General features: G+C 34.3%; 1 protein-coding gene across 5 annotated transcripts in view; it reads right to left on the bottom strand.

Moving 5' to 3' along the window:
• Positions 1-14250, bottom strand: part of dgkb (diacylglycerol kinase, beta) — a 42466-nt gene extending 28216 nt beyond the window's left edge. For 2 of the 5 annotated variants that reach the window (XM_026282163.1, XM_026282167.1), the window contains exons 1-18: positions 14074-14250; positions 13274-13396; positions 11561-11637; positions 11312-11332; positions 11067-11217; positions 10019-10141; positions 9403-9452; positions 8592-8666; positions 8381-8500; positions 7799-7916; positions 7289-7377; positions 6885-7001; positions 6534-6632; positions 6339-6437; positions 4425-4498; positions 3314-3388; positions 1330-1415; positions 31-120 (exon numbers count right to left, since the gene is read on the bottom strand). In XM_026282163.1, the coding sequence (XP_026137948.1) occupies positions 31-120; positions 1330-1415; positions 3314-3388; positions 4425-4498; positions 6339-6437; positions 6534-6632; positions 6885-7001; positions 7289-7377; positions 7799-7916; positions 8381-8500; positions 8592-8666; positions 9403-9452; positions 10019-10141; positions 11067-11217; positions 11312-11332; positions 11561-11637; positions 13274-13343 (1534 nt within the window). In that variant the 5' untranslated portion in view covers positions 13344-13396; positions 14074-14250. Of the gene's footprint in view, positions 1-30; positions 121-1329; positions 1416-3313; positions 3389-4424; positions 4499-6338; positions 6438-6533; positions 6633-6884; positions 7002-7288; positions 7378-7798; positions 7917-8380; positions 8501-8591; positions 8667-9402; positions 9453-10018; positions 10142-11066; positions 11218-11311; positions 11333-11560; positions 11638-13273; positions 13397-14073 lie in introns of those variants that run through there. The other 3 variants (XM_026282164.1, XM_026282166.1, XM_026282165.1) reach the window with 3 other exon arrangements.
• Positions 14251-15066: the final 816 nt, after the last annotated feature.

The following is a 15066-nucleotide window of genomic DNA, read 5'->3' as shown; positions in this document are numbered from 1 at the left end:
AAATTAAAATATTGAAATGACTTAAATTACCTCCACCCCAGCGCAGACACCTTGCGAGGTCATTTCCTGTGCCGAGAGGAAGTACACACACAGGGGGATTCTGTTCAAAGTTGGCTTTGTCTAAGAGAAAGAACAGCACTTCAGAGAACAACAGGAAAAACACAACATCCCAGGATTCCACTAAAGTTGCTTTGGCAGAGGGGAAAAATAGAACTTGCTTTACCTTTGCTCCAGAAAATAAAGCAATAATGAATAAAAAGGACTATTTATGGGAATTCAACTGTACTGTACACAGTACATAGTTTATACAAAAACTGCTAAGGGTAATAGTGGATTTTGTTTTCTTTTTTCACTATGATTTACAACAGGATCTGCATTTTCATGAGTTTAAATACAATATTTTTCAGAGACAATAAAAACTACTTCGTCCACAAAAAACACTCTTTTTTTTGACATCTCTAGCATGTTTCATAATAACCAAAAATCAAACCAGAGACAGTAATCTACATAACACTTTAAAATTTGTACATAACTGTTATGTTAACATGTTAACATTAACAGGTTGTTTAAAAGATTAAAAAGCCAATGATCAAAGTTGAATAAAATTATATCTAGTTGTCCTATATACAGTTTTAATTTTAATGACCTCTTTGCTGATTTTGAGCATACTCATATTGGCCATACAAACTACAGTACATATGTATAACATGCTCAATGTATAATGAAATAAATGGCAATGTCAAAACTACAGTGGTTCTTTTCTAATACACTCCTCTCGTCTGAAAGCATCCAGTCTATTACTCTTTGTTTTGATTGATAAAAAATGGAGGCAATTTTGACACAAATAAAGGACTAAATGAGCACGCAGTCATCTAAAAAAAAATCACATGCAGAGACTATTCTTCAGGTGATATAAATAATATGCCATTTCTTGAAGAAAGATAATCATCCTATTTGCCCTGAAAATACAGGTACGAATGTAATAGCTTTAGTTCTGTGAAAAATAAGCATTTGACTATTTCGACTAATATAACAAAATCACTTCTGTACAAAAGAACCTCTGAAACAACAAGAAAAGCCTTTTTTTTTTTTGCAATATTTCCTCAAGATGTCTTTATGTCAGGAAGTTTACTTTAGCTTGTTGTTTTTATCAAATCTAGACTGAAAACTTCTTGGATTTAGTTTACAGCATGGCACATGCCCTGAAGCCCTGATCCACATGACTCAAGCTTTTAATTGCTTTAAGAAATGACTCAGTCAACGAGAGGCCAAAGCAAACAAACAAGAACTACTTGGGCATCATACAACTGTGTTTTAATCTGAACTCACCGATAACATCCAGAATCCATCCAACGGTCCCATCTCCACCGCAGGCCAGGACTCTGAAAACTGGAACATCTCGAAAGAAATTTAAGCTGAAATCAAGGGCATCAGAATTACTAAGACTCCAAGCGTTAGCAAAGCAATACAACCATACTTTACTTTTAAATTTCTACAATTATCATATACTGTATATGCATGGATTTAATTAAAGATAACAATGATTTATAGAAAATACACATACAAATAGTATAATAGTTAATTTTTTCTCTGTATTGGATTATGAATTAATCTTTTGTTTAAATAACAAATGCAAATCCATCTTTTAGAAAGCCAAGCCTGTTCAGAAGCTAATCAAATCTATCAAGACAATGTTCATTGCAGCGTCTTCCGTTCCTTCACAATAATAAAGCTCTAACACAAAATAAGACGCTCAATTACTTTACTTATTGGGACATGCAGGCTTGCCAAATCATATTAGAGAGCAGAAGCAGATGACCAATCTCATGAAAAAGCAACTTTGAGGATGTTTGAGTATGAAGAAACAAACACTCAGTTTGTTCTAATTGTGTTAGCAGGGCCTGTAACTGACAGAGAGCCCAGAGCTACGGCTGACAGTCACCTCGACAAAGCAATGTCACATTATCATCACATGACTACGCCAAGCTTGTGTGTTATTTCAAACATAATGCATAAAGTCAAAAGCTATATTTTCCACCAGCAAACATCAATACTTGGGCTACACCTTACTTCAAACAACATAATCAATAGGTTCAAAACCAAATTGGCTGAAACGCTCTAAACGGTGTCTGGAGAGCATCGCTCAGTGGCATGCATTTAAAAAATCATACAAATCTGGAAAAAAATTATCAAATGCCAAGAGCAACAGAAATCCCCCCCCCACCCCATTTATTTATGCATGTATGTATGTGTGTTATGTATATATTTATTTGTAAAAAGGTTATTTTGCTCACCAATGTTGCATTTTTTTATTGAAAATACAATAAAAACTGTAATATTGTGGAACATTATTACAATTTAAAATAACTGTTTTGTACTTGAATATATTTTAAAATGTAATTTATTCCTGTGATGCAAAGCTGAATTTTTCTAATTTTCAGAATGTTTTTTACATGATCCTTCTGAAGCCAATCTATTATGCTGATTTGGCGCTCAATAAGCATTTCTTCTACTTATTATTATTATCATCAATGTTGAAAAGTAATTTGCTGATAAATATTTTTATTTTCTTTAAACTGCATTTAGAGTAGTTTTTCTTCTTTTTTGCCCAAAACCCATAAATGCATATAGAATCAAATGACTAATAGAATCAAATCAATTAATGAATCATTCGGTTTTTTCTAAATTTGAATCAAAACCTACAGTATGACCAGTGAATAGAATCGATTCACTGTCTACCCAAACATTCACACACAAATAAGATTTCTGCTTTGAAATTCCATTTTTTAAATATAGTCTCATTGAATACTGTCACAATCCTCACGGCTGTGCACTTAACTCAAAAGTGACCACGTAGCTGGCATACTAATAACAAATTGAGTCAGTGATCACAGAGCCTCATGCTTGCATGCATTTGATTGACACCAGCGATGGTATGCGTGATCACACAAGGCCTCGAGAGCAGCGACACACTAACACTAACATGAATCTATTATTACCAGCTGACTGTCAGCACTGGAGACTACCACCGCCTGGCTTTGTTCTCCGTGGTGTTTGTGATGGCGGATCTAACCCTTTAATAATGTCTACATTTCCAGCTAAGATGCAGAGCGACATTGTCATGCATGAATTAGTGCACTTTATTATCAAGCAGTGTCTTGTTAACGTGGGGTTGTCAGAACTCTTATGATCGTAAAGCGAGAATGTGGCACAACAATACTTTCCTAAAAAGCTAGACAGCAGGGAGCTAAATGCTTCTGATAGAATGATAAGAGAAAAGCCTCTCTGGAGTGTCAGGAGAACTGTCACTCACCCAGGCATGGGGCCGTTCTTCGCCAGGTTGTAGACTTGACGGGGGTTCAGGAGGTACTGGAACTTTCGGAAGATTCTAGATAGGGCAGAATTTATAGAAATGTAAGAAATCATAATAATAAAAATAAAAAATCTAATCCAAACCATTTTTTTTTTTAAAGAACTCAAACATATTTAAAATACATTTATTTCATGCTTAGTATAATACAAATACATTTACATATTTATGTGTGCAATAAAAATGCCCTGCAATTGTACTGCTGGTACTAAACTGATATTTTAAAATGAAGCAACTAATTTAGTACTTAAAGCACTTTAATTGTGTTGAAGTAGTGCTGAGGTCCTACCAAAGATATACTTAAGTATATTTAAATGTGCTTAAGTGGAACTATTGCTATAAATATAATTATCTTTCATTTAAAGATGGATATTTTACAGAGATCATACATAAACATATAAAGATTTTGGTCATTCAAGTATTTTAAGGTATTTTTAAAGTATTTTGGTAGTTTTAAAGCACCAATATTCCATCCATAATATTGTTTTACCATTTTGTTACAGTGAAATTCTTACCACAGATGCCATTTTTGTTCATAAATTTAACAGTCAGTGATTTTTTTAATATATTTTATATATAATATATATAAAATATATATATATATAAAATAGATAGATGTGGTTGGATGAATTTGCAATAGAAACTAAGGATTTTGTCATTAATAATAGCTATTACAAGACATTAGCTATTCAACAAATACTGGTGATCATGGCCATCTCATCCAATATTGTCCATCAAGAGGAACTGAAATCTGATATGGATCTTTATGATGCCAAAAATGGACTTAAAATTGCAACTGATTTGATTAGATCCTCGTTTAGGCTGCCAGAAATAGATGTGAAACTGTAATTGTAACTCAGAGAAGTTTCATCAACAACCTCGAACACATTCAGCGCATTGCTAATTTGACTGCAACTGGTATGCACTGGTGTCAAACAAACTGTAGTGATGGATAAATTATGCAGATTGACTGAAAGACAGTTAAAATGCTACATGAAAATACTAAAGTGTAACTTTCTTATTAAAATCTGACACCATCTTTCAAAGTTCTCACCTTTCTCCTTGTTTACCTCCACTTTTAGGGTTGACGAAAACCAACAACGGATGAGTTCCTTCTAATGGCGTAATCTATAAATTCAAAGGATACAAGCATTATTATATATCCTAATCTAGAAACATTTAGCATTAAAATCAGCTTTTATGCTTCATGATGCAAATTTTACTGACCAGCGTCTATTTACATTTATTAATGACATGAGTCTCAGAAAATACCCCAAATTATTAATTCATCAACAGATCATTTTCTTAAAATTTTCTTCACCACCCGAACCTTAATTTTCAGTCAGCAATGTGATAATTCTCTCTCTATTCTCTGATAATTAAAAATGAGAGTTTAACATCACATTGACGTTAATCTGCTCAAAAAAGATCTCAGAATAACTCTTCAGAACTATGATGCACTACCCATGTAAAACCCACGTCATGAGACGCAACTGGCAAACCTCAGTAATCAGCTCCTTATTTAGTCATTAATGACAGTCTTTGACCATGAGTCACTTTTCTGCATGGATGCATGATGATTGTGGGCTTTTGGAGCGGACGACGCACTCACACACTAATCCAGAGAGTGTGAGTCGTCTTCCGGTGGACAGTGACACAGATGAAGCGCTTAAAACAGGACCCATCGAAACAATCCCAGCAGGCCCAGGTGAATTAATGAGCCGCCCGTCCGGTGACGAGTGATCCATTACTTCCTCTAATTATAAATAATAATCCTGATTATTATACTGGTTAGCCGCCGCCAGCCAAGATGGATGACCCGGGACATGATTTGTCTTTTTTGGTTCTGTCATTACTATGCTCAGACAACACCCAATCACAGAGGGTCACAGCTGCCTAGAAGTGTGATCTTGAGATACAATTGTATTTTGAGCAAAACTTAGTTTATAACTTACCGGGAAGTTACTCGTTAACTTGATATTAATAGATTTTTTTTGTGTGTGTGTGTGTGTGTACTTATATTTTAGTTAAATAAGGAATGAACAATGCAGATTATATAGCTAAGTTATTTTAAACTTTAAATATGTTTCAGTCAATACTGAATATATAGTCAAATGTTATTATATTAGAAAATCTAAATGTTTATTTTTGAAAAACACCAGTTTTATACTGTATATCATGATGTTGTAATGCCTAGATTCACTTGTAGCATTTAAAACAATAATTTCAGTTGTTAGTGTTTATTTGTAATTAATGCATTTTTGTGTTTTTCATTCCTTTTAAAACTGATTTATTTAGACAAAAATGCAGAATTTAATTATAAGCGTTTATACTGTAAGACATCAACCTTATTAAATAATGACAAATAATACATAAATAATACATAATACATAGATAAATACATAGAATAAAAAAAAATGGCTAACGCTTTAGAATAGGGACCAATTCTATTAACTATTAGCATTCCTATTATTAACATATTGACCGTTAATTAGTAATGTATAAAGTAAGTGCCAATAAATTCTGCATGACCATATTCTACAATCCTACCTAGAACCTAAACTTAACAACTATCTTACGAATTATAAATAAGCAGCAAATTAGGAGTTCATTGAGGTTGTAGTTAAATATTTGTTAATAGAGAAAACTGGAACTTTAAATAAAGTGTGACCAATAATGTATATAAGTGCATGTCTCGTTAATATGTAAATGGTGTTTGAAAACATTCTAAAAGTTCACATATTCCATATTGTCCCTAATTTATGTAAGATGATCATAAAAAAAAACATAAAAATAGCTAAGTCAACCCAGATGTATTTCATATCAGTCATGTATTTTGCCTGATAGCATTAGGGGCTATTAGATTCACTTTAGCACTGTGCTATTTTGTCTGATTCCGTTTGCAGGAAATGCACCCCTGGGACTTCCTGTTTTTAACAATATCCGACTATAAGTGTGTGTCATTCACCTGTAGCCCCTGTCCATCCACTGATACTGAATTGGTCCTTTGTATTTTCCCCCGGCCTCCTGATTGGCTGGAGTCTTTTCTCAGAGTGGACTGTCTCTCCTGCAGTTAAAGGTCACACGTAAAGGTCTTAAAGAGCTGAGCTTTATATACAACTGAGTCCTGAAATAACATAGGAAAAGAATAATGCCATATTACCAGTACAACAGGGCATATTGTGTTTGGAGGAAGTATGTGATCTCTCAGTGATCCGCAGCCACATTCGGGTTTGACGTGTGAAGCGCACTTGTTGTGTAGCTGCAAGACAGAGCTTTAAAACTTTTAAACAAAACAGATAATCCATCAATATTGTTTACACATTTTAATAAATTGATTAAAATATAAATTAATACCTACAAATTACATTGTGTGCAAACTGCACTGTACTTGTGGCAAACTAATAACTTTTATAATTAATACTTGGATTAAATACATACAACCCAACATTCACATATGGTTATATGTTCAGAGCATAACAGCTGTAATAATTATAAATACTTATGAACTCACAGTAATCTGGCACCAGACACAATGAAGGCCCGTAAGCCCCTGATAACACTTGATAGTTTTGTGACACTTATCGCACTTGCTTGGACAGTTTCCCTCAACCCAGAAATGATGCATAATCTATAAAAAAAAAAAAAGCTTGTGTTAATATGTAAGAATGCAAATAAATGCATATATAGAGGAATAAACAATATACGGGCAAATCACAAATGTGCATAGGCGTTTATTAAGGCTCCTCATTGGTGCATTCAGGTCTCTGTTTAAACCAGGTTAATCATGTAATTAGCAATGCTTAGAGAGAGAATTTCGTTCTAATTTCATTAGCTGAAAAGAAGCCCTTGCTCTAAGCCCCATGAAGCATTGGTGATCCAAGCGTGCTGGTTTTTAAACACTACAATTCGACGCACCTCTGTGTTTTTCTTAGATTTGACGTATGTTTTGATGCAGGACAGGGGGGCTCGAGCCACACATCTCTCGTGAACGGTGTACTTACAGACTATAAAACAGACACACAGAGAATGAATTCACAGTGTAAAGTAAAACTTGTTTTGGTATCAATTTTTAAGATGTATTTTTCATAAAATGTATTATTACAGTGTCTTGTTTTTAATGTCAATGAATTTGATTGGAGATGCATTAATGCATTCATTTTAAGCTTAAAAACATATTACTTCAAAAATTAAATAATAATAATATAAAAAAAACAAACATTGAAATGTATCGTTATTGTGACTTTGCAATCTATAATTCTTTGAATGTCACTGTTTGAAGATGATACATTTAACAAACTAGCTTACTTATATTCCAAATGTAATTGATTAGATGGTTTGGATTTGCATTTGCCCATATTCACTTTAAAAAAAATCATATTTGAACCAAAGTGACTGATGGTTAATATAATAAATGCTGTGAGTTACAGGAGCAGCAGAGGCCTTGCTTTCCCAATCCAATCAACATATTCAGACACAGGTTACAATATGCAGGTTTACTGAAGTGCTTTAGTCTCCACACATGTTGCCCATCATCCTTTACATTCTGCACAACAGAGAGAGAGAAAAAGACAAAGATAATAGCGAGAGAATAAGACAACTATGAGGACTTGACAAGGATAATACAACTATGACAACTGTTATGAAAAACATTAGAGTAAATTACATAAAGTGCATTCTGGAATCCTGCTGAGACAATGCAGATCTTGAAAGCAAAGGAATATGTTTTGAAAAATGTGGATTAACAATGTGGAGGACATGCAAAGTAAATCAGGCACTAGACCACTGGTACAACCAAAAAGGCATTTAAAATGAGTCGAGGTCTCCATCTAGTGGGCAAACAGAGTGTAACAGCTCAATTTTTATCAACAGTGATGCACTGCATCTGTTCTTTTGGTTTGGAAGAATTTAGAATAGATGGACAAACAGATGGACAAGATGAAAAAAAAAAAAAAAAAAACACATCAGACAAACACATATAGAGATATGTAAAGCTTAATTGATAATCACAGTTTCAAGTCCCAGAAGTACTAGCAGAGGAATGGTGGTCAGACCACCCTGGACCCACTCTTCAAGAGAAACCATCCCGTCACGGTCATAGTCGATCTCCTGCATCATCTCCTCCAGAATCTACACCCCAAAACCAATGATGTTAGACATGTTAATTATTAGAAAAATATGATCGGATTTGACACGCACTGCCTATTCAGGTTTAATTTACCGGCTTTAGTTCTGTGACGTCCCACTCCAGATACTCCGCAACATGCATCATCTGAGAGATAATGTGCTCCAGTTCCTGTTTGAGAGGAGAAGACCATTTCTGCACAACATCGCTGTAACTCTACACAAAGATCTTGTGGTGGGATCCTGAATCCTGCTACATCTACATTCTTGTAAAAAGTTTACTTCCAACTCTATTCCAACTATTTCTTCTACTTGTAACATATACACATATAAACGCGTATAAGTGTGTATTTAAATACAGATTTAAAAATATTTAAATACACACCTATAAATGTGTCTGTGTGCTACAGTATGTGCATATATTATATCATAATAAAAAATATTTAATTTTAATTTTTATATTTATTTTATATGTTATATAGAAATACATATTGTTATTCATCTACTTCAGTTCAAAATGCCTTGCTTAATTCAGTTTTACGTGACATTTTTACTTGCAATTCTTTGTAAAGTTTCTAGAAATTTCTGTTGAAATTTACTAGCAATTTCTAGCAAAATGCACCACATTTTTGCACCAAATCAGTATATATATATATATATTTTTAATTATAATTGTGTTTATCTTGAAAAGTCTCATCTCGAATTCTTTATTTGTATCTACTTTTTTTATGAAAAGCATCTATAAAACAAAACAAAACAAAAAATGTATACGGACTAAGCAAACTTAACAGAGAAGAGCGAAATAAGTAAATGCAACCAAATCAGCAATGAACCACTAGGGGGCGTTTCATGTTATTACAATAATAATAAACCCAAGAAAGAGCTGGAAATTAAGATGAAGGTCTCACCTTACTGTCTAAAAACCCGTTCCCATCTGTGTCATAAAGTCGAAACATAACTGCGACAGAAACAAAGAAAGATCAAAAAGGGATTCAGTAACCTATAGGAACATGCTCTGTAGGTCCAAAAAAAAAAACTTATCCATGGAAAGAATCTCAAAATTCAGAGTGCAATCGCAGCTTTTCTATGAGCCATTATAAATGATCGTCGCCATGGAAACCAGCAGCTCAGCCAATGGCAGCATCTCTCAAGAAGACAATTCAATCAAGCTCAGCCCAATTCAATCTGAACAAGCCCTTCACTGATGTTTTCCATTCAAACAGTTTGTTCTTTCTTGCATAATAGCATCTCGGAGGCCAAATTAAACCTTAGCAAGAGGTTATTAGCATCTGAGCAGCCCGTAGCAACAGGTTTCTGAACCAACAGCCTGGAATTACGATCAGAAAACCATTCGAGATGGGACAAAAGCTGCCAGTAGATGGCAGCACCGCCTTAAGATTTCTCTATGGAAATCATTAATGGACCCAAAAGGTAGCTTTTTCAACACCACAAAGGACTTGCAATTGTACTGTGAGGCATTTTGCATAAAACTAGTCAATTAGTAGGAAAGGTAAGTTATCTTACATTCTAGTTTGTCTTCTGGTCGTCCGCCCTCCAGCAGAGAGAGGTAACAGATCATATCCTTCAGCTGGACTGAACCGGATGATACCTTCGGTGGAGTGGAACTTCCCTTTAGGAGTTTTAAACCTTGTAAACCACAAGTAAATTATGTTTAACACAGTGTGTTTTAGTTAGAAATCACTGGGAAATAATTAAGAGATTGAATCACTCTATAGCTGTTTCCCTGCTAGAGTTTTGGGAAATAACATTGCAAGTTTATTGTTTGTTTATACAATTATAACCGAATAACAGGAATAAACAGAATATATTTGATTTGTGAGCGTATATGTGACTAACATTACTGATACATACTGAACACTACCAGCGTCAGTGAGACCTTTTAATGCTTTTGAGGAAAGATGCTCAACAAGGCTGCAAAAACACATTAAATACTATTACTTTGAAATGCTATTATAATGTAAAATCTATGTGATTCATGGCAAAGCTTAATTCTCAGCAGCCATTAGCCTTCAGTATCATCACATGGTCCTACAGAAATCACTCTTATATCCTGATTATTATCAAACATGGAATATTTTTGTGGACTGATACATTTTTTCCAGGGTTTTCTGATGAATTGAAATTTATATAACAGCATTTATTTGAAATCAAAATCTTTTGTAACATTAGAAATGTCTTTACTGTTAGTTTTGCATATTTTCTGAATAAAAGTATTATATTCTTTAAAATAAAACATAAATAAATTGGTAGCACTTTATTTTACAGTCCTGTTCCTCATGTACATACTATGTACTTATAGTAATTACAATAACTATGTAATAACTAGGTACTAACCCTGAACCTACCCCTAAACCTAACCCTACCCCATTGTAGTTACCTTGTATTACCAGAACTTTCTTAGATAAATACACTGTAAGTACACTACAAGTACATGTCAGTACACGTACTGTAAAATAAAGTGCAACCAATAAATTGATTAGGTATATTTGTTTTTCTCAAAAGGTTTGGATGAAGTTTGTTCAGCCTGTGCGAATGGGCAGATTTAGATTACCCATGATTCTCTGCTTGTCTGTCACGGAGGGGCTTGGTTTGGGGTCTTTGTTGCAGAAACTGAGGAAGAGATGCTGGCAGAACTCCTCAGCAAGTTCACTCTCCAGGAATGTCTCCATGAAGAGCTTGAAACCCTCAAAGTCAATCTCCTGCTGAAGGTGATGCACACCCTGTTACTCGGTTAATATTTCATACTGACCAAATAACTGTGCAGCCAGGCTGTAAAACCATAAAACGACAATTTACCTGATTGAGGATTTCTGGCTTCTATGCAGCACAAAACGACAAGTAAAAGCATCTTCGTTAAATGGATGGCAAGCGATTATGGAAACTGTAATGATTTCATCACCCAGAAGAAACATCATATAGTTTCATGGCTCTAATAACCAGTGAAATTAGATCATCATCATAACGTTCGGTCCAGTACAGCATTCTTAGCTCAGCATGAACATTGCAAAATAGCATGCTTCAAAAGGCCATAAAGAGTTGCAATACCTCTTCAGGATTATACTTGGCCAGAATCCCATCTCCGTGAAACTCCTGGAGAACATCTTTTAGTTTCTTAGTCGTGTCTGCAACAAATGGGTAAAACAAAAGCAAGATACTGTACTTAGATGAACTAGTGCAGACATTTAATGGTCAATGACATGTTGATGTTGTGGGGGGAAAAAAACATTTAAAAAAAATTCATATCAGACAGACAATGACCTGCATTTTTTAAGATGAACATGTTTTGAACTTCTATATTCATATTCATGTTTTTTTTTTTGTGAAAAGTATTAAGATATTTTGATATTTTTTTGGGACATGGCAAGGTTACATTACTGTTAAAAGTAAGATTTTTATGTTAATAGCTCACCAAGGCTATTTGATTAAAATACAGTAAAAAGAGCTATTTTTACTGTAACAGCCAGTTTTAATATATTAATATCTAAAATATATATTAATATATTAAGTGTCACATGATTATGATTTGATGCTCAAGAATCATTTCTTATTATTATCAATGTTGAAAACTGTGTTTTTATGTTATTTTATTAATTAAATAAAATAGGGTTTTTTTGAGGGAAAAGGAAAAATCTTTTTAAATTCTCAAATGTAATCTTTGTGAAACATTTATGAAAAATGTCTGTCCTAATTTCATAATCGCTCAAGTCCTTATTTGTCAATGGCTGTGAGAATTATTTAAAAGACAAATTGCTATGCCATTACGTTTCGTTTTACCTCCACATGTTGTCCCTCTGTCGCTCTGCACAGATTTATATTTTATAGATCATATAATCTATATCAGGAGTCCAATGATATTAGAGCTCAAAACTTTCAAACTGAGATTTTTCACATCCCTCCTTCCTCTTCACTAATGATCCACATTGTTATATTGCATGCTAGCCAATCAGAAGGAGAGAAGCCTTGGCCCTACACAGGAAACAGTGGGCTCTGGGGTTATCAATTATTCAGATTACTCAATTAAATGCATGCGATCTCTGTTCTCTGCATACGAAATGAAAGACCCCTCTCATTGGCACTTGATTTGTTATGTATGAATGCAGGATTTAGGGTAATCAAAACGGCACAAATCTGTATCTTCATTTTTATGTGTTTGGTTTTTGATTTGGTGTGTGTAATCAAATCCTTTATTATTATTATGTCATGCAGATTATTGCTAAAATACTAGTTTTATCTCTTTATCTTACATTCGACAATGTAAAAAATGGTCTACTTTGCCAGCAAACACTGAGCTTTTCTAACCGTTTCCTCAAAAAAAGGGATTGTAGATGACACTTCATTCAGACTGACTCCCACTGCAGCATTAGCACTCAAAGGAATCAGCGTTCATCATGGATGGATTATGAATTTAGGGGAGTTAATAACTGTCAGTCAGAGTTTTCTCTCCCCTCATAGTCTGATGCTGATTGGATTAGATTGAAGTCTTAACCTTAAGCTCCAGACAGGAAATGACATTTCCTTAAGTGACACACGCACAAATGCTGTTAAATGGTTCGATTTTTGTTTCCAGTGAAATGGCAGACTGTCAGCGTGTCTCCGCAAGGATATTTAGTGGCTGGAAGATTCTCTATGGATCGAATAAACTGTGAATTGAAACGGTATTATTTGGCAGAAATGTTCTTTAGGAAATACATAACTGAATCGGTCCAATATAAACAAATACTGAGCAACTACGGAAGAATTACAGAATAGAAGCCTTACATTGTGCATAGTCTTGAAGAAGAGAGAATTCATTTGGACTCAAAGTGACCCACTTTTCCTCATTCGACATGCTGTCCAGTGTTTATCTGCCCCTGTTTACATACATAAGATCCAGCTCAGCCTCTGTGGAGAGAACAACAAAAAAATGATATAGTTTAAAAAAAAGTGTTTTAAAGTAACCATATCTGACCAGTTTCACCTGATTTTACAACAAATATAAACTACTGTGCCAATACATTTTCATAAAAAATGATGACTGTCACATAGAAAGGAAGAATCTGAAAAAAAATGAGCTCATCCATTTCTGAAGGATTCTACAATCCTCACTTAAGGATAATTCTGCAGCTCAATTCCACATCCTGTCAAGCCTTTGAACTTCCTGCGCCAAGAGCAGGAAGTGCCTGAGGCAAGTGTCTCTTCTGAAAGATAATCTGTATTTATGAATAAAAGTGCTTGCCATGTCAAGAACCCAAAACAAACTCTTCTCAGCGTTACCCCAGACTACAAGAAATGGATGATCTTGGCCTCGTCTTGACCTTAACCCACATTCAAAACGGCTTTTACTCACAGCTCAGTTAAAATACCCTCAACTTAAGTTCACAAACTGACACATTATGTTTTACATGAGTATAAGCATACGAAATATCACATACAGCAGTTTGTTCAACCCTGTCACCACTGGTCTGCAATACAGCATGATGCAAACCGAGTCGAGAGCTCTATCATGTTGTCACTGGAAACAGATTGAACACAGTTCTCTCTTTCACACAAACACAAGTGCATAACGGAGTTCCACTCACCTGATGCTTCTCAAAGCCAACAGCAACGATCCGACAGGCATCTTATGTGTTTTCCTGCATCGTCTGGAGGGGACGTCACCTGCCAGCATCTCTCTCTCTTCTAACAGAGCCACTGTGTTTGTATCTATGGGCAAATGAGTGTGAGAGAGGAGCGCTGGAGAGAGGGAGAGCGATCTATTCATCTGCAACAATCAGTTCTCGTGCCTCCCATCACACACACAGACACACTCCCCCTCCCTTCCTCCTTTTCCCCTTCATCTCTCCATCTTGCCATTCAGCGGGCAGTGGATCTAGGATGCGATATTGGTAGGATGCAGTCTATTGAGGGGGAGTTAGGGTAGGGGATATATATCTTTTCGGACTTACTGTAGAGACTCTCTCACATGTATGTAAATATATATATATATATTTGTTTTTACCAGAGATGATTAAATTAAATTAAACTATTATATATATAGTAAAGTAAAACAACTTACCCACATTCAGAAACATGCAGATCATTTTTTATTTAATTTTTTAAGATTTGTTTGGAATAAAACATTTTTAGAACAAATTAACTTTATTAATTTTTATGAATATGCAGAACAAATGTCTGCAGATTTTTTTTCAAAGATCATAATTTGTAAAAAGTAGAACAAATTAATCACATTCACAATTATGCAGAATATAAAACAATTATGTTTATTTTTTATTTTTTTATAAATCGATAATTTTAGCAGCGATTACTGCAGTCATCAGAGTCACATGACCCTTAACATTTCTTATTGTTAACAGTTGAAAATGGAACCATGGAGGCATGATAATTTTCTGATTCTTTGTGTTCTTGTGTTTTTTTGCTGTCACTTTTGATCAATTTAATGCATCCTTGCTAAAACAATAATAATAATGATAATAATAATAATAATAATAATAATAAAATCTTACTTGCCTCAAACTTATGCTGCACAGATTTTGTATAATCACATTTTTTGTAATTGTATGCCTGAATTATAA

This window comes from Carassius auratus, chromosome 15 (assembly GCF_003368295.1).
Source record: "Carassius auratus strain Wakin chromosome 15, ASM336829v1, whole genome shotgun sequence".
NCBI lineage: Eukaryota > Metazoa > Chordata > Actinopteri > Cypriniformes > Cyprinidae > Carassius > Carassius auratus.
The sequence above is the reverse complement of the archived record's forward strand: the minus strand, read 5'-3'. Positions and strand labels throughout refer to the sequence as shown.